Source organism: Mytilus galloprovincialis, chromosome 13 (genome assembly GCF_965363235.1).
Source record: "Mytilus galloprovincialis chromosome 13, xbMytGall1.hap1.1, whole genome shotgun sequence".
Lineage (NCBI taxonomy): Eukaryota > Metazoa > Mollusca > Bivalvia > Mytilida > Mytilidae > Mytilus > Mytilus galloprovincialis.
In genome coordinates this window covers 31,478,664-31,499,487 of record NC_134850.1, presented here as the reverse complement: position 1 = coordinate 31,499,487, position 20,824 = coordinate 31,478,664, and the positions used below count along the sequence as shown (strand labels likewise).

The window sequence follows — 20,824 nt, the reverse complement described above, 5'->3', positions numbered from 1 at the left end:
AACTTAAATCTTTGTTTTATACAATACAGATATATAATTAATATTTCAATTGGAGTTATCTTTCTTTGTCCAGAATAGTAGTTGAATCAACTTAAATCATTGTTTTATACAATATACAATGTATATTCACTTTTTCTACCAACTGATAAATTAAAACAATCTTTACCATTCAGTGATAACAAGCACTTTATTTTACATTTTAATATTTTATGATGTATTTAAATGAGTAGTTATTGTTGCAAACTCCATTAGAAATTTGAATTGAGATCAGTTTTGGAAAAAGGGAAAGGGGGATGTGAAAACAAATGGGGGTGGGGGGTTAAATTTTTCTCATTTCAGATTTCATAAATAAAAAGAAAATTTCTTCAAACATTTTTTTGAGAGGATTAATATTCAACAGCATAGTGAATTGCTCAAAGGCAAAAAAAATATTTTAAGTTCATTAGACCACATTCATTCTGTGTCAGAAACCTATGCTGTATCAACTATTTAATCACAATCCAAATTTAGAGCTGAATCCAGCTTGAATGTTGTGTCCATACTTGCCCCAACCGTTCAGGGTTCCCTGCGGAGCATCTGGTTGTTGTTGGAATGTACAAGTACCTGGTCGGGTCCACTCTATGATTTTGTTATATGTATTTCTATTTGTATCCATCTGATGAGTTACGCCTTTTTTCGAATGATTTTTGTCGAGCCTGCAACTTTTGTTGCAGAAAGCTCGAGATAGGGATAGTGATCCGGTGGCTATGGCGGCAGCAGCGTTAGCTCAATTCTTAAAAGCTTTATATTTTAGAAGGTGGAAGACCTGGATGCTTCATACTTTGTATATAGATGCTTCATGTTACGAAGTTTCTGTCAGTTACATGTCCAATGTCCTTGACCTCATTTTCATGGTTCAGTGACCACTTGAAAAAAAAGTTCAAATTTTTTGTAATGTTGAATTCTCTCTTATTATAAGTAATAGGATAACTATATTTGATATGTGCGTACCTTGCAAGGTCCTCATGTCTGTCAGACAGTTTTCACTTGACCTCTACCTCATTTAATGGATCAGTGAACAAGGTTAAGTTTTGGTGGTCAAGTCCATATCTCAGATACTATAAGCAATAGGGCTAGTATATTCAGTGTATGGAAGGACTGTAAGGTGTACATGTCCAACTGGCAGGTGTCATTTGACCTTGACCTCATTTTCATGGTTCAGTGGTTATAGTTAATTTTTTGTGTTTTGGTCAGTTTTTTTCATACTATATGCAATAGGTCTACTATATTTGTTGTATGGAATGATTGTAAGGTGTACATGTCTAGCGGGCAGATGTCATGTGACCTTGACCTCATTTTCATGGTTCAGTGGTCAAGTTAAGTTTTTGAGTTTTGGTCATTTTATCTAATACTATATGCCATAGGTCAACTATATTTGGTGTATGAAAATATTTTATGATCTTTATGTCAGTCACACATGACCTCATTTTCATGGTTCATTGCACAGTGTTAAGTTTTTGTGTTTTGGTCTATTTTTCTTAAACTATAAGTAATGGGTCAACTATATATGTTGTATAGAAGCATTGTTAGCTGTACATGTCGGCCTGGCATGGTTCATCTGACCGTGACCTCATTTTCAAGGTTCATTGGTCTTTGTTTAGTTATCTTTGTTAATGTTAAGTTTATGTGACAGTTGTAATAAAGCTTAGCTTTATACTTAGGATTATCAACATAATATCAATGATTAGTATAGAAGGCGAGACATTTCAGCGTGTGCACTCTTGTTATAGTAATGCCCCGCAGTAGTGTCACTTTTACTGTTCTAGACTTATTGTGACAGTCTTTGATGGCACAATAGTTAGGTTTCCCCATTTTCTTATTCTACCGGAAATGGTTTGACACCTTATAACAAGAAAGACAACTCCGACAACGAACGATAACTCTCGAAACCGCAAACGGAGAATGCCTGTTTACAAATGGAAAAATTGCTGAATAATTTGTTTCTGTTCTCCAACTGAAGTTTTCCTCAACCAAATATTATGAGACTTATACACAATACTTATTACCACAAAACTCAGGTCATGTACTTTTTTTTTACTTTTACCGTTCTTCAGTTATGTCCCTTTATAAGTTCTTTTGATATGCAAGCAGGGGCATCATCTGTGTCCAATGGACACAATCCTTATTTATTCCTTCTTGTGAAATGTTACACTACTGTCTCAGGTTAGAGGAGGGTTGGGATTCCGCTTGGTCATTTGGTCTCTTGTGGAGAGTTATCTCATTGGCAATCACAACACATCTTCTTTTTATTGCCCCACAACTAAGTTGTCGGTGCCACACAGTTTTACCCTTGTCCGAAATTCCGTTATTCTGCAACAAACCATTATACAGACTTTTTTTCTAAACCCCTTCAAATATTGGGCTGATTTTTGCTATGAGAGTTAACCATGATAAGTTACAGATCAAGTTAAGTTTTGTTTTATTCCGCTAAATTTTGACGAAATTACGGGCTTTAAACTGATAAATTGTTGAAAATCACAGTTATACGGAGTTGTTTTCTTAACTCTTTCAGATATTGGGATGATTTTTGGCATGTGAGTACAAAGATGAGTTACAGATCAAGTTTAAGCTCGGATAATTTTTTGCTGAAAATACGGACTATGGTCTTTGATAAATTGTTGAAAATCAGTTATAGACTTTTTTTCTAAACTCTTTCAAATATTGGAATGATTTTTGGCATGTGAGTTAAAACAAAGATTAGTTACAGATCAAGTTGCAGTTTTGTTCTGCTCGGATAATTTTTCGCCTAAATTAAAGGCTATGGACTTTGATAAATTGTTGAAAATCACAGTTATACAGATTTTTTTTCTAAAGGCTTTCAGATATGGCGCTGATTTTTGGTATGTGAGTTACTCATGATGAGTTATAGATCAAGTTTAAGTTTTGTTCCCCTCAATTAAATTTTGCCACCTTTTAAACTTGTAAAATTGTTGAAAATCACAGTTATACAACACCTCCACATTTTGAGCTGATTTTAGATATGTGAAACTACCATCATGTGTCCACATGTGTTATTGAAATTGCAGATTTTTCAACTTTTTGAGACGGGGCCATTGGTGTCACTTTGACACATCTAGTTTTTATATATAGTATTTAATTATGATGCCTAATGATGAAAATTTTCTACCTTTTTCAAAAATTTATTTTGTAACATAACAAATAATTAAAATATCACATTGTTTTAATCACAGATTGACACAGTAAAAGGATATAAGTTCCCTCCACTATAATATCCAAAAACTAATATATAAACTGTATCACAGCAATCAGAATAGAATGATTTACATTAACAACATAAGATTTTAGCATAACAAACCATGCACAAAGGAATGGTTAAATTATTGCAATTGTGATGAAATGGTTAAACTAGTGCATATGTCAAGAAATGGTTAAATTAGTGCATATGCCATGAAATGGTTAAATCATTGCATATGTCATGAAATGGTTAAATTAGTGCATGTCATGAAATGGTTAAATTAGTGCATATCCCATGAAATGATTAAATCATTGCATATGTCATGAAATGGTTAAATTAGTGCATATGTCATGAAATGGTTAAATTAGTGCATATGCCATGAAACATTAAAAAACCTCTCTCCCCAAAAATTATAGGGAAAAAATACTAACTATAGGGTTATCTTGAAATAGCTACTGTAAATTCAGAAAGTATCGCAATGGTTTTCCGTTTAAATTTTTGATTCATTATTTATAGCTTTGTTAGAAAGCTTGTATTTCAATATTTGCATACAATATGTCAATTAATCTAGATATCAACATTTAAACCTCCAAATCCTTCAAAGAAAAATAAATCATTAATGGGAGTTTTTCTGTTAAATTTTTTACCGACAGCAAGATGAGATTTATATCTTAATATATTTGATTAAATATAATAACCAAATATAAGATTCTTAAAGTTAAAATCATTGAAAAAGAAATGAAATCTTTCCAAAGAATGAATATCTCTTTGTCAGGCTATTTAAATTATTGCAAGTTCATTTGTCTCATTGTAATATTATCTTTAAGGGTAAAATATTTTGTCAAACTAAAATTGAGAAAGGAAATGGGGAATGTGTCAAAGCGACAACAACCCAACCATAGAGCAGACAACAGCTTAAGTTTACCATATTTGGGCCGTGTATATCCCACATTATTGTATAGTATGCTCTCCTTTTCATCCCCTTGTACCAACTTTATATTTTGGGTGTACAGTGCGGATTATAAATGACCAAATACGGTAAACTTATCAATGATTGATTGACTCTTCAAAGAGAAATATTAAAAATCCACAGAGAACAATTGGTATTGTATTTATAAAAAGGGCCAGGTTTATTTGAAAACATTTAAAAAGCCCGACAAAAAGGTACTAATTCTGGGGAAAGATTTTAATTTCTTTTGCAATAATTGATACAATCAATAATGTATAAGAATCACCTCTAAACTTCAGTCTTTACAATATAATAACAATGACAGATAAAAGAACATATTGTTTCTGTAATACGAATATATAAACATGTAACAATCCATTTTTTACAATTCTAAGGCAAAATAAAAATATATGTGTGGTTCCAGTGACCCTACCTTCCCTACCTTTTCGTCTTGAAATTAGCCTACCCTAAAGATTTTATTGTCATTTTTCATTAAGCACTGTTAAAGTCAGAATGATGCTCCCATAGACTCAATGTAAAAAAAAAACATAAAATAAAAAAAATCCCTACCTACCTACCCTAACTTTTTATCAGATGTAACTGGAACGACACATACTATTTTCTTTGGCCTAATGCAAAATAAAAAAATTAGTGAACAAACAATAGTTCATTCAATATATCTACAAATTATCATATTTAAATCAAAATAATTTCAATAATGACACTTTTTAGATGCACAGCAATCTAAACTCTACTATATAAGCTTACATCTAAATTTGGGCTGTTCAAAAACTTATTGGGTGGGGGATAGGAGGCACTAAAATTAATTAAATTATGTGAAGTTACATTTACCTTTGAATTTGTAAAATTATATTTGGATGAAATAAAAGAAAATTTAGTTAGTTTCTTGTTTGAATTGTTTTACATTGTCATTTCTGGGCCTTTTATAGCTGACTATGTGGTATGGGCTTTGCTCATTGTTGAAGGCCGTACGGTGACCTATAGTTGTTAATTTCTGTGTCATTTTGGTCTCTTGTGGAGAGTTGTCTCATTGGCAATCATACCACATTTTCTTTTTTATATTTTATATGTGGTCAGGGGTCTTAAAACATTCCAACATGCTTTTATTTCTGGAACAGCCCTTAACACATCTTTTCAATAAAACAATATAATATTGATGACATTGAAATACCAAACATTGTAAAAGTCCTATTAAAATAAGTTTCAAACTTTAAAAATAAAATACAAGTCTATCAATACAATTATCAAAAGCCTACAGTACACTATCATATTGATAAAACTATACAGTTAACTCTCGTTGTCTCGAACTCAGTTGACTCGAAATTTCGGATGAGTCGAAGTTTTCACATGGTCCCGAACTTTATTCCATACAAAAGTATGTAATTCGACTCCTGATGAGTCGAAATTGGATGAGTCGAAATTTCGGTTGAGTCGAACTAAATTTACGGTCCCAAGGTTAACAAAAGCATTCAAAATTCATTTTTTTTATCTCAAACTAATACACATGTCAAAACATGACCTCCGGGATTTAAATGGATTGAAGAGTTAATCTGACAATACACGTGTAATTAAATTTCCGGTCACTGACCACTGTATTGATTTATGACATGCTATTTCCATGAGTGTTTACCTAAGATTATCTTTTACAGAATTTTTATAAATAATTAGTGATACATTGTTAATGTTCATGAAAAAGTATTTAAATTGTTTACAAGGCAATTAATTTGTGATTTACACTAATGAGCTTGGGTGTGTATAAAGTGAGGATTATGGCTTCCATTGAAGATCACCTAAAAACTACTCAAACGGCATCTTTAATCTTGTTATATTTTGTTTTAAAAAGAAAGAGTGAGATGAAACAAAATGAATAGAAATCAAAATTTTCTTAAATCTCTTGTATCCGAGAATCAACAATTTTGTCAGCTATTAGCAACCTGAATTACGAAACTGTCGATTGGAAATTACTCTCCTGGAAAAGCCATAGGATTTTTTTTAATTGCAACAATTGAATAATAGAAATATGTCATTATAATAATGAAAGACAGTGACATACAAATACATCGATCTGATACTAGAATATCGATCCCCTTGCCATATTCACCCGGATTTATTTTAGCATTACCAAGCTAAGCAAGAGTTGTGTCCCTTAGATTGTCAAACTTCCGGTGTTCGTTTGAGTCAACTACGTGTATCTCGAAATATTTCTCTGGTCCGGCTGACTTCGACATAACGAGAGTCGACTGTATTTACTCCTCCTAGTCTGCTCATAACACTTCTACTGAGACCTAAGGATAATGTATTAAAGGACATTTAAGATAATTTTACATTTATTTCACAGCAAAACCCTATGATACATGTACTTTAAACAGAACTTTTAATTCACTACAAATTAAAAATGTATGATACCCCTGTTTAATAATCAGAATTTTCAGCATAAGTTAAGGAAAAAATAAGTTAAACAAATATTAATAGGGTTATGGAGCTCCTTTAGGAGACATTTCATTAAAAAAAATGTCTGGGAAAAAACGGATCTAGACTTTTTACTTATATTTGCACTGGTATTATTTCAGTCTCAAATAAAAAGAAAAGAAATCAAGAATCTACATAAATTTTGGAAAATAACCTTTTATCAGCTATTGAAGTCTTATATGAAAAGAGAAAATGGTGTTATGGGGCAAAATATTTTACTCTGTATTGTAGGAAAAAAAGCCAAGAGTCTAAACATTTGACAAATATTCCTAAACCTCACCTTAGTACATCCTTGATACTGAGTTCTTTCTTAAGGACAAAGGGAGATAATTATTTACATCAAGAAGAGGCAAAATAAAGCTAAATTGAGCTATGTAAGCTATAGAAAAATACGGTGAGAAACAACAATTATAAATACTCATGGCAACTAAGTTTACTTTCAGGTCATCTCAGCTCTTATTCAATAATAACAATTGGGACTTTCAGATCAGATCAACTCTTATTGGCTATTATATAATGGTTAAAAGTTTCTATTATCAATTTAAATTTGGCTTTAACTTTTAAATAAAATATAGGTTTACTTGATCACATCAAACAGCCTTAGAGAGTCAATAAGGGAGATTAAGTTCATGGAAGGATATTTAATGAAAGAAGGAATTCATGATGAAACAAAAACAATTTTAAAATTTTGACAGTTACATATTTGCACACGACACAGAATATAGCGGTATAGGAAATCTAAAGATATGATACTTACCCGTAACCACCTCTTTTTATGTAGACATTGTAAGAAAAGAAGTTAATATATGATTTGGTCTAATCTATAAATACACATTTTCCAAAATCCATGAAAAATATGAAACCCATTTTTTTTTTATAAAAGGATATTTAAAAGGACTTGAGTTAGTGTCCTTCATATTTTAATTAAAGCTCCCCTTAGTAAAATTTCATCTGTAAAAAATCAGAAGTGAATTCAGAAAATTCTCACTAACCAGTTTTTTTTTATAAAAGTATATTTATAAGGAATTAATTTAATGTCCTACATATTTCATTAAAGCTCCCCTTAGTAAAATTTCATCTGTAAAACAATCAGAAGTGAATTCAGAAAATTCTCACAAACCAGTTTCTTTTTATAAAAGTATACTTATAAGGACTTGATTTAGTGTCCTACATATTTCATTAAAGCTCCCCTTAGTAAAATTTCATCTGTAAAACAATCAGAAGTGAATTTTCAGAAAATTCTCACCAACCATTTTTTTTTTATAAAAGTATATTTATAAGGACTTGATTTAGTGTCCTACATATTTCATTAAAGCCCCCCCCCCCCCTTAGTAAAATTTCATCTGTAAAACAATCAGAAGTGAATTCAGAAAATTCTCACAAAATTCATAGTCATAGCTTATCAAGTTGATTTTCCTGGCTGCATCTGGTTCCTTGTTTATAGACTGTGTTGTTAGCTCTCTGGTAGAGGTTCATTTGGAATTATCGTTTGTATAATGATTGTAGCAAAGTCAACAATATCCTCCAATGGTATCTTGGTTATTAGATGTAAACATTCAATCATCTACAACACAAGAGAGAACATATATAAAATGTGTTTAATCAACATAAAAAGATGGCACATGAGTGGCAATTGCTGCATACCCTTCAAGAAGTTACTATTGATTTGTATAGTTCATTTTGGGAGTACTGTGGAATCATTCATTTTCATGGGACCAGTTTTCTTGAAACGAGGAAAAATTGTTTTTCTTTCATATTTGATAGCATGGTTGTGCCAAAGTCTGGATTGCAAGCCTATGGAAATTTGTACGTTTTTGAATATTCAAAATTGTGGATACCTATAAAACTCAGGAAAATTGGTATACCAACAATATTAATGAATCCACAGCACATTAGGAAAACCATAGAAGTTAAAACCAAATTAATAACATATACTGGTAAACACATGTAATTTTCTTGCCCAATTTGTAAAAGTATAAAACTTGTGTATCTTTGGTAGAATGTCTATACATATATAATCACTTTGTAATTTAGAGCATCCTTCCACACAGAAATTGATTTGAGAAGATAGTGGTAACTAATGATAAAAAAATTGTAAGGGTTCCGTGGAACCCAGTGTCTCGCCTACATTTGTTGTTAAAAGCAGGCTCAACAAAAATGAGCAAAAAAATGAATAAAAATATTCCTCTCTATAATATCTTTTGAATGTCCAAGTTTGGTAAAAATCCAGGACAGTTTATGAATCTAATAAATGTTTTAAAAACTTTAGCTGCAGACTGTATGTAATGTTAACTTGCGAAGAAAAACCATTTATAAGTAAAATATTGAAAAAACAAGAACAAAATTTTAACAAAATTTCTTTCTAGATACTAGCTTTTGATCATAAACAAGCTTCTGTCCATGTTTTGATATAAATCCGGGAATGTTTAAAAAAGTTATTAAAATTTTAAAAACTTTAAACCATAGAGTGAATGTTTGTGGACACTGCAGACAATGGAATATAGGATCGCTATGTCTCGCTTTTTCGACAAAAGTCAAAGGCTCAACAAAAAAACAATATTCATTTTCCTATCAATGCAATAAAAATTTAGGGTAATTTTTAATTATTTGGCTTGTTTGTTTGTTGGTGTATTAATATTCCTTCTTGAATATAAAAGCGTATTTTAGGCTAGTTTTGTTGGTGTATGAAAGTTTCAGTTTTGTCAGGTTCTTCGGGCTTCTGATCCGCTTCAGTTATGTTCTACATTTTTTATGTTTTATGGCCAACTACATATTTTGCAACAAAAACTCATAATACTACCTTATCAGACTTGAACCCTGTAACATACACAGCTGCTGCTATCACAGACACTGCCAGCAGTAATTTATCTGATTTGACTTGACATAATGACCTACTAAAATACAAATATCTATTCAGTGATGTGAAATACAAATAACAACAACTTTAACTCCCCCCCCCCCCCCACATTCTTTATGTGAAAAAATATTATATAAAAATAAAATTGAGAATGGAAATGGGAAATGTGTCAAAGAGACAACAACCCAACCAAAGAGCAGACAACAGTTTTTGGTAAATTGTTTTGTTATAAATAAGGCAGTAGTTTTTCTCAATTAAATTGTTTCATATTTTTCATGTCAGGGCATTTTGTAGCTTACTATATACAGTATGGATTTTTCTCATTGTTGAATGTTGTACAGTTGCCTATAATTGCTTACATAAATCCTCTTCATATGAACTTTGGTGGATAGTTGTCTCTTTGGCAATCCTACCACATCTCTTTATTTATATAACAAAATATGAAATAAGTATTAAAGCTAATTTCCTACTGCTTGTAAAGTAAGACTTTGGTTGGTTGGCTTGCTTGCATTGTTTGCATAAATGTTTACTAAAGATTTGTATGTAAGATTGAGATCTTCAAATGATATATGTAGGCATAATAAAACCTGATTATTATATTTAAATTTGTTTGGACATTATCCCCATAACAATTGCACAATATACAAAGACAGCAAGCAAGCTAACCAAATTCTTGATTTATACATGCATTATGAAATTGGCCGTTTCAGAATCTAAAGCATCATGGGTAATTTCATTGTTCGTACCCCAAAGTGAAAATAACGTTATGTCATTGGTTGAATTTCCATTGTTTATAACGTTTTAAACCAATCAAAACGCTTTGGTGTACGCTTTTGAAAATATTACCCAGGATGCATTAGATTCTGAAACGGCCAATTAGCTCTAAAGGATACAGAAGAGGTACTTGATACTGAGGATTCTAAACGTAAACTGTTGGCTGCTTTTGCCATCCGTGAATTCAAATATTCACAAAATTACATTTTTTCTTAAATCCATGAAAATATGTACAGATGAAAATGATTGAATCTACAGTATATCCATTTTTAATTGAAATTTAGACATCAAAGGAAAATGTATCTTCACAAACTCAGAAAATTTCATAACTTGAAAAAAAAAACACCATAACTTTCAAATGAAAAGAAATATTTTCCCTTTTGAAAAAAATGTGCTTTTAAGTTAGTTACCCCATTGATGGTTAAGCGAGATCAAACAATTGGCCAATCCAAGTTGTGAGGAGTGTTCTAGGATAACTGGTTGGAACCCCCATTTTATGACAATCAATGCATTTGAATGGGGACATATAGGTGGAACCCCCTTTCAAAAATGGCTGGATCCGCCCCTGAAAATTGTTGTGAAATGAGACATATAGGAAGTTCCTACATTTGGATAGACATAATCCAAGTAGATTCTGTCAATGGAAACATTCAGTGATCCAAAGAAGATGGACCATTGTAATATACCATGTAGAGAGTTATTTCCAGGGGTTGTAAATTTTCGCTTATTTTCGTAGATATAACAAAATCACCAAAATAAATTTGGCCAACTTAAAAGTGCACATACAAAGGTATTCATAAAATTTTTGAAAAATCCAAAATAATAACCGCCAAAATATTTCGTATACCTTATTCAATGAAAATCCCGAAATTTTACACTCACAAAAAATAACCAGCTATACGGCATATGACATATTAGTTTTTCTGCCAATTTTGTGGGAGTTTGTCAGGGGAGACAATGACAGTGTGAAAAGATAAATGAATTCTGACATAAATTTGGACAAAAGCTCAAACAATCATTAACATAAATTGGACATCTAAACTTACACTTCGTCCTGCGAAGGTGTCTGATGCTGTACTATTATCTGGAACAAGCTGTTATAGATATTAGAGAACTTTAAGTAGACTATTTCCAATACTTTGAGGGAAATTTCATAGTATACTTTAATTTCTGTGTCTGGTTCATTGTAACCTGTGAAAAAGTAAGTATGAATCAAAATTAATATTTTAACTTAAATGCAAAATAAATATTGATCAATAAGTTAAATATTAAAGGGTTATTACAGCAACATTGTCAAAAGCTGATAATTAAAATACAACATGCGAAAGGAATTATTATTATGAAAGAAAAATAAATATGACTTTACATTTAAATATTATCATTTTGTCTTACCCATTTATTTCAATTTTAAAATCTGTTAAAAAAATAATATTCAGCTTTTTGGTTTTAAAGTGATCTGTAAATTCAATTGCTTTAAATCAAATTAGTTTAAATATTAGGAAATGCAAATGACAATTAATGCGAGCAACATTTAGATGTTAGTTTTAACATTTTGAAACCCAATAGCAATGCTATTTTCATAGTTATGACAAGAATGTGCTCATGGTACATGGATGCTCCACTCACACTAGCATTTACTATGTTCAGTGGACCATGGTACTGTGAATTGGGGGTCAAAAGATCATATGGGAATCATGGGTATTATGTTTTAAGTTGATTGGACTTCAACTTCAGCAAAAAGTACCTTGACCAAAACTTTAAACTGACTTTACCACTTGAACCTGAAGTGGGACAGACAAATGGACAAATGAATGGAAGCACAGATTGAAAAACATAATGCCCCTAGGTGGAGCATAAAAACAACACAAAAATTTCACAATTTACAGTTTATAAGCATTTGCAACTAAAACAAGAAAATGCATGAATTTTTATAATGATTATATATTCATCATACATCTATATAATTTTTCAATTCCATTTTTAAATGCATGTATTTTTCTTGGAATTTTAAGGGTGTAGTCAATGGACCATTCACAATCATTTTCATGCAGAATTCCTAAAAATTGTTTTTGTATGCTTGTAGTAAATTTTATAAGTTAAGCCCCTCTCAACTGATTTTTATAGGTTGTTCATATGTTGTTACACCACTGTCCTATACCAGAGGGAGCGTTTCGCTTCAGCAAACATGTTTAACCCGCCCCTGTCCCAAGTCAGGAGCCTGCAATTCAGTGTTTGTGCTTTGAAGCTTTATATCATATTTTTTTTTGTTTATTGATTCGAAATCGGGCTGTTAGTTTTCTTGTTTTTTTTGTCATTTCTTGTCTTTTATATATATGATATTTACTTTTCTCATGGATGAAGGCAAAACAGTGACCTATAGTTGTTACTTCTACAACATTTGATCTTGTTAACAATCACACCATATCTTGCTATTATTATAACTAATCTGTTATAAAAAAAGAACCATGGTTTTCCTAATAAAATCTTCAAAAATATCAAAGTTAAGCTAAAAACTGATTAATCCATTTACAATTTTTTTAAACACTGGCCAATTTAGGTTTTGACATCTTCTAGAGAAGCTGCTAACATCTTCTTAGTGTTAAAGATTATGTAAATCTCTAGATCATTCTTTTTTAAATGCTTTAAACAGATATTATTTTCGAAAACCATATTGCTTTAAAGTGAAGTTAAATTCATCAATAAAGCAGAATTACTTCCCTTTAAAGAAAAAGATGTTGCCTTAAAGTTATCTCCCATTTTTTATTTCGTTTGTTTGTTTGTGTATGTTGGCCCCTGATGTCTTTGGTAACTTTTGTTGTTGGGTTGCGTTCTATTTTCATATACCCAACATCTCTTTTTATTCAGTTGCTTAATTTTGGAGTTTGAGCTAGTAGCTTGAATATAGAAAATATTTGACTGAAACTGAACCGTTATTTTTGGCACCTGTAGATAACCACCATGACCACTCTCCCATCACTGAGTGAATACTTCAATAAGAACAAATATTTCATCAAAAGTTTCTAACTTAAAAATTTCTTGGACAAATATGTTTATTTTTTGTTATTTGAACTCCTAATCATAAGAAATATAATCTGATATTGGAGCAAGTAATGTCACCTCAAATTTATTTTTTGCATCACATTTTGAAGCTTAAAAACTGCTTTTCTATATTTTATTTAACATTTCAAAGCTATTTAATATTTTCTTTAACATTTAAAAGCTATTTAATAGTTTCTTTAACATTTAAAATCTATTCAATAATTTAGTTCAAATTTAAATTTAAAGCTATTCAATATTTTGTGTCACATTTCAAAGCTATTCAATGTTTTCTTTCATATTTAAAAGCTATTCTTTATTTTGTTTCACATTTTACACCTCAATATTTTATGGATTCCACCTTAAAATTGAAACAAAAATTCAGTGTTTTCTGTTCAAACAAAATCACTCAAATTAAATAAATAATTCTTACCAAGTATCTCTAAAATTGTTTCTATGTATACAAGTGTTGAAGGTATTGTTACATGAAAGTCCAAAGTTTTCAATATTCTTAATTCTGACTGCAATATACTCTCTTGAGTGTATCTGTGTCCTCCTTCATTTAGAAATCTTCTTGCTTTTGAAGCAGTGACAACCTGACAGAGCATAAGAAGATTTCAAATTTTAAGGCCAATCAAAAAAGAATGTGTTTTCCATACCCCTATAGCTACCTACCCTAATTTTTTTTTAAACCATTTTTAATTAAGCACTGTTAAAGTCTTAATGTAATAAATATAAATAAAACAATATATTTCCTACTTACCTACCCTATTCATTTAGCATGTAACAGTAAACACACATACTTATTTGTTTGGCCTAAAGCGTAAAATGCAACTATAAACATAAGATAAAATTGTAATCATGTCTTCATTTAAACAAAATAGTACTATATAGGAATTTATTGTACATATAACTCACAGAATTCAATCATAAGCTATACCAATGAAATTTACCATACATAGTTGCATAAATGAATTTGTGTTTTTTTTTTTATTATTCAGCAATTACCTTCTGAGGTATAAGCTGAACACACAGTAGAACAATAGAATAATGTGTTAGTTGAATTGAGTTTTAAATAAAATTGAGAATGGAAATTGGGAATGTGTCAAAGAGCTGTTCCATTAAAAACATACATGGTACCCAGAGAAAGCATTTGGAAAAAGAGACAACCACACGTAGATGAAATTAAAAAATTAAAATTAAAATATCAGAATTTCCCTTACATTTCTACTATTTAACTATGCACACAAATATATAAATTCACTCTAGTTATTTACAGCCGATTTCATTGAGTGTATAGCTAAAGGTAATATCTTTGGTAAGCTTGCTTGCTAGCTGAACCGTGAAGTCCTTTTTAGGTAAGGTATATTACCCTCCTTTTGAAGAAGCCTGTTGTCGCTTTGACACATTCCCCATTTCCTTTCTCAATTTTAATCCTATAGACAGATAGGTTGGTTTTCTGTCAGACTAGTCTACTCTTAAAGAAGGGTAGTTTACCTAACCTAACAATGACGTAACAGTTCACCTAGCAAGCAAGCTAACCAAAGATATTACCTTTGCTTGCACACTCATTGAAATCAGCTGTAAATTAACTTAGTACCGGTAAATACCTAATTAACTTAATACTGGTAAATACCTTGTAATGTGATGTGAGCTTACTGGCAATTTGACAACATGACACCAGTCTTAATGTGACTTGATTTTTGATTCTATCTAGAATAAGATTCCAGTCTTTTTTCCGTTTCTTACTGTTTGTTTTGAGAACATGCGAATATAAATCATTCACATGCTTTAACATAAACCTGAAAAATAGAGAACATAAATTTTATTATGAAACTATATTCAGAATAAGTTGTTGAATAATTAGTTTATTCTTTTATAAACCTTATTTCATGTCATGTGACTACAAAACATGTCATGTTATTGGCAACAAAGATAATTTAGGATAACAACCATAGTGTTCTGTATAAATATGCAACCCCGCCACATTTTTGTGCCTATCCCAAGTCAGGAGTCTCTGGCCTTTGTAAGTCTTGTATAATTTTTTTAATTCTAGTTTCTTGTGTGTAATTTCGAGTTTAGTATGACATCCATTATCACTGAACTAGTATTTATATATTTATTTAGGGGCCAGCTGAAGGACTCCTCCTGGTGCGGGAGTGCATTGAAGACCCCTTGGTGGCCTTCGGCTGTTGTCTGATCTTGACTGTGGTGGGTTGTTGTCTTTTTGACACAGTCCCCATTTCCATTCTCAATTTTATTTGATGTTTGCTCTTGACCATAAAACACCCATAAATCAATCTTTGAATCATTTAAAGTTTCTTGCTTTTTATTAGTAGGTATTAACTGCTTACATCCACTTTATTTGAACTTTGATGGATAATTGTCTCATTTACAATCATACCACATCCATTTTTTCAGATTTTAAGTGAATATTGCCATATTAGAACTCTCATTCTTACAGCTGATACATGTTTCTGTATGCAGAATTTCCTGAAAACACAATTAGGCCAAATAAAATAATAAGTGTGTTTCCCATTACATCGTTAAAAAAATTAGGGTAGGTTGGTATGTATTTTTTTATATTTAATTTTACATTTTTTTTTACATTGAGTCTGACTTTCACAGTGCTTATTGAAAAATGACAAAAAAACCTTTAAGGTAAGCTAAAGATATAGGGTAGGTAGGCAAATAGGAAACACACAATTTTTTTTACTTGGCCTTGTTAATCTTTCATTTTTGTCCTTTGTTTGAGATAATACAGTTACATTACTTTTCATACTAAAACAAACCTGTCAAACAATTCAACTGCACAATACTTAGCATCAGCAGACAGCTTGAGTCTTTCACATGTAAGGAAAACAAATTCAGCTGATTTGCCTGCTTTGAACAGACCCTGAAAGAGAAGTTATCGTTGGTGAACAGTACTAGGAATATTCAGTTTATTTACAACGTTAAATATTTCATATCTCAATTTCACGATTTTATGTAAGTTTAAAAGTTTTCTATGAATACCCCATAACTCACCATGACAGAGAATAACTTCTGTAGAACAAATAAAATAATATGTGTATTTTCTGTTACATTCTGTCCACAATGGTGATTTAGTGTCAGGTACATTTTTGTATAGGGGCCAGCTGGAGACCCACAGGTGGCCTTGATCTGTTATAGTGTTTTCTGCTCTTTGGTTGGGTTGCTAACACTTTTACACATATTCATTTTTCCATACTCTATTCTATTTCACATTTTATTGACCACCTGAATTTATATTCATACCTTGGGGTCAACTTCTTCTTTTAAATGCTTTGTACTTCAGAAAAGAATCTCTTTCTCCACACTCGTTCTACGTTTGAAGAAGGCACAGTTATACCTGCTTTAGTTTCATATTCCATTTTCCCACTTTTTCCGTAATATCAAATCAGACAGTCATCAAAATTTATCTTCTCTTTTAATTTATAAACAAATTTTGTACTCTTTCATTAATAATTCAGTGATTAATTTAAAAGTGTTGAGATGGTGAATTTCTGAGCACTTCGGCTTCCTCCACTAATAAAAACTAGAAGCCATGAAACAGCCCAAAAGTGACCCCTAAAAGGGGCAGTAAAACACCAAAAATCAATCAAAATGTGTTGAGAAACAAAACAGTTGTATTCCCCATTGATAAAATCTTACCTCATGCTTTAACGATACATCCACATGCTTTGAATTCAAAACAGCAAGAGAAGTTAGCCATTCTTGTAAAATATCAGGTGAAATACCATTACTTTTTTCATTAAAAAGTGGTTCTGTTGGAGTACCAAATATTTTGTCCATACAATTTTTGCTTAGTTACACAGAAGTTCTACCGATTTTCTGAAATAAGATAACTTGCATTGAAAGTTATATGTTAATGAGAAACTGTAAACAACTTATTTTTCATGGATACTTTATTGCACTTTTACTTATTTCCAGCTGATTTATTTTAATTTTCTTAATGTCTAAAAGTTCACAATTTATATTCAAATTATTTTTCTACTCCAAAACTACACACAAATAATTAGCTCATAAAACTTAGTCGGTTTATAACTGTGTTCAATCTATGAACAAAATCATAACTAGAGGCTCCAAGGAGATTGAATCACTCACCTGGATGTTATGCATCCCTTCATTGCTCATGATCATTAAAACATCCATTTCATGAGTATATTATTTTTTCAAATTTTCAAAATTTCTTAATATCAAAGAAGGTGTCTGTTATCCAGGTTACTTTCTAACCTGACTTGAACTGAATATAAAGTATTTGTAGATAACTGTCAGTGAAGTGTTTCTTGAATTTCTTATCACATACCTCAGGCTTTGAAAGCACTTTTCGATACAGTGAAGTCACTATGATCTATATCAATTATTCAAAGATGTGGTTATTGGGTCTGTTCATCAAATTGCAACTAAATTATATTCAACCTTTCAAACCTAAAATACATTTAAAATGATAAAATTATTTTGATTTGACTGTTATAAATTATAACTGTAAAAAAGAGTCTTGATGATCTAATTTTGTCATCAATGTAGGTTGCCATGGTTCATTTGCAAAATAATTTAGGCTTCACCTTTTAAATTCTTTTTGACAAAAAATTAAATCTGTGTCCAGCCTCCCCATCTATCATAAATTTACAAAACCTATACCCCAGCACATTTTAATGACATTTTTAGATTTATTAGCACTGTTTTAAAAAAATCCTTACATCGTAACTAGTCCCCTTCCCTTTCATAAATGTGACCTACCGAATTAGACTATTTACCGGATTTGTTATCTCATAAGCAACACGATGGGTGCCACATGTGGATCAGGATCTGCTTACCCTTCGGGAGCACCTGAGATCACCCCTAGTTTTTGGTGGGGTTCCTGTTGTTTATTTTTTAACAATATTTATTACATTTTTTTTTTTAATTCTTTTATCGATTTCAGTATAAAAACAATATATATATATATATATAGTGTCTTGAAATATGAAATTTATTTGTATTTGGCACGAAAAGGGAAAATGCTCGACAAACCGAGCATTTTCCCGTTTAGTGCCGAATACAAATAAATTTCATATTTCAAGACACTATACATATATTGTCTAAATATTGTAAATCTAAATTGATTTATCTTTACAATTGTGTATAACATGCCTACATTTGTTGTCGGAATCATCCGAAGCAATCCTACCAAAGTATGCCAATCGTTATAATTTTGCCAACCGCTAAAGAATTGGCAATAAACGAGTCATGTCTCCTTATATATCTCGGTTTCTGATTAGTCAATTTTATGGGAAAGTCTAAATGATTATCGGAGTTATCTGATCTAGTTTAATTTTCATACATAAAATCAAAAGAGAGTCTGAATGACATTGACGTCATGGGAAAATTTGTATCCAAAAAAGGAAACTCGTAACTTATTAGACATACCACAAATAACACTTGGGAGGTTTTTTTTCAAGGTATCTTATACAATTTTACTAACTCATGGGCAAAAGTTCTATTCAGACAAGAAATAACAGTTTTTTTCTGTAACAGTTTTTATAATTAATCATTTACTGCGAGACTTTTATTGCCGTGTAGGTAGACGAAATAAATACGATTGACATACTTGGGTAGGACTGTTACGGATGATTCCGACAACAAAAGTAGGCATGTTATACACCATGGTATTTTGTGAAGATAAATAAATTAAGATTTACGACATAACAAGTTTTAGTGAGGTTGACAGCCGAGAAATCTGCATATAACGGAATCTCGTCACCGCCTGACATTTTTCTAAATCGCGAGTTAAGTACCTTGTGTTATATAAAGGTATATAGGAAATTTTTTTTCTGAGACGAGTGCCTGTGAAAAGTGCTTACTTTATGTTTTTTGTGTGTAACTGTAACTCAGTGTAAGTTAAACTAAAAGACAAATTGAAAGAGTTGGTATTGCTTTGCTTCGTAAAAAGAATGGCCAACGTAGATACAAGTATCTTAGGGAGGGATAAATCCTACTTTGTAAAAGATCACTCTGATTCGAACAAAAAATTCTCTGAAACTGATATTATCAAGATGCTTGATTTCTTGATTGACAACATATTTGTTACGTTCGGAGGACATGTTTTTCAACAGACTGTTGGCATTCCAATGGGAACAAACTGTGCCCCTCTACTTGCCGACTTGTTTCTTTATTATTATGAGGCTGACTTAATGCAGGAACTTCTTAGGAAGAAAGATAAGAAGTTAGCAATATCCTTTAACTCTACTTTTCGCTATATAGGTGATGTTCTTTCACTAAATAATTCAAAATTTGGTGACTGTGGAACGCATCTATCCAATCGAGCTAGAGATAAAGGATACTCACGTAACAGATACAGTTAAATCAGCCTCATATCTTGACTTACATCTAGAAATTGACAATGAGGGTTGGTTGAAAACAAAACTTTACGACAAAAGAGATGATTTCAGCTTTCCAATTGTGAACTTTCCATTTCTAAGTAGCAACATTCCAGCAGCACCTGCATACGGGGTATATATCTCCCAATTGATACAATATTCTCTGTGCTTGCATTTCCTATCATAATTTTCTTGATAGAGGGTTGCTGCTCACAAGGAAGCTATTAAACCAAGAGTTCCAAATGGTGAAGTTGAAATCATCCCTTCGTAAATTTTACGGACGCCATCACGAGTTGGTTGACCGTTATGGAATAACTGTTTCACAAATGATATTGGATATGTTCCTTAAGTCGTAACTAAAATCCCCTTCCTTTTCATGAATGTGACCTATCGAATTAGACTATTTACCGGATTTGTTATCACATATTAGGCAGCAACCATTTGATTTTCGGGGGGTGGGGGGGGGGGCTATGGATTTTTTTCCATTTTTTTGGCGACAAGTCGAAAACAATTTTTTTCTTTCAATTTTAGCATTACATATTGTGGCAGCTGCGGGTCAAACAAACAATTATTTTTCCTCAGGGTCAAAAACAAATTATTTTTTTCTCCAAAAACTGGAAACAAACTTTTTTTTCCAAAAAAATCCATAGCCCCCCCCCCCCTAGAAAATAAATGGTTGCTGCCGAAGCAACACGACGGGTGCCACATGTGGATCAGGATCTGCTTACCCTTCCGGAGCACCTGAGATCACCCCTAGTTTTTTGGTGGGGTTCGTGTTGTTTATTCTTTAGTTTTCTATGTTGTGTCGTGTGTGCTGTTGTTTGTTTGTACTTTTCATTTTTAGCCATGGCGTTGTCAGTTTGTTTTAGATTTATGAGTTTGACTGTCCCTTTGGTATCTTTCGTCCCATGACCTCTTTTAAAGAATTTTTTAGATGACAAATGACCTCTTAAATTCTAGAGACTGCAGAAGAACAAATCAGATTTAAAATGATCAATACTTCAATGAAAAACTTGAAAATTCAGAGAGAAATGCAAGTGTGAACTCTGAGCAGACGGATTTTCCTCTTGTCCCGAAGAACATTTCCCGAACTTCCGAACAAA

The 20,824-nt window shown here is 31.6% G+C and overlaps 1 protein-coding gene across 2 annotated transcripts; it reads right to left on the bottom strand.

Moving 5' to 3' along the window:
* Nucleotides 1-3,158: 3,158 nt before the first annotated feature.
* On the bottom strand, nucleotides 3,159-20,822 carry LOC143056852 (cyclin N-terminal domain-containing protein 1-like). Of its 2 annotated transcripts, none has more exons than XM_076230018.1 (9): nucleotides 20,722-20,822; nucleotides 17,669-17,790; nucleotides 17,014-17,193; nucleotides 16,134-16,237; nucleotides 14,978-15,143; nucleotides 13,775-13,937; nucleotides 11,352-11,496; nucleotides 9,475-9,565; nucleotides 3,159-8,238 (listed from the first exon to the last, which is right to left on the bottom strand). In XM_076230018.1, exons 3-9 carry the CDS (start codon nucleotides 17,152-17,154, stop codon nucleotides 8,128-8,130), a joined length of 921 nt encoding a protein of 306 aa, XP_076086133.1. In that variant the 5' UTR covers nucleotides 17,155-17,193; nucleotides 17,669-17,790; nucleotides 20,722-20,822; the 3' UTR covers nucleotides 3,159-8,127. The 2 variants fall into 2 exon arrangements, with proteins under 2 accessions (XP_076086133.1, XP_076086132.1); XM_076230017.1 differs by having other exon boundaries at nucleotides 9,475-9,568; nucleotides 20,722-20,819.
* Nucleotides 20,823-20,824: the final 2 nt, after the last annotated feature.

Coding starts and splice junctions, on each gene's coding strand:
- LOC143056852 (XM_076230017.1), bottom strand. CDS start 17,154: ATGGACAAAATATTTGGTACTCCAACAGAACCACTTTTTAATGAAAAA. Junction 15,144..16,133: donor GCAGTTGAATTGTTTGACAG/GTTTGTTTTAGT, acceptor TCTATTTTTCAG/GTTTATGTTAAAGCATGTGA. Junction 9,569..11,351: donor ACACCTTCGCAGGACGAAGT/GTAAGTTTAGAT, acceptor TTTGTATTTTAG/TAGGTCATTATGTCAAGTCA.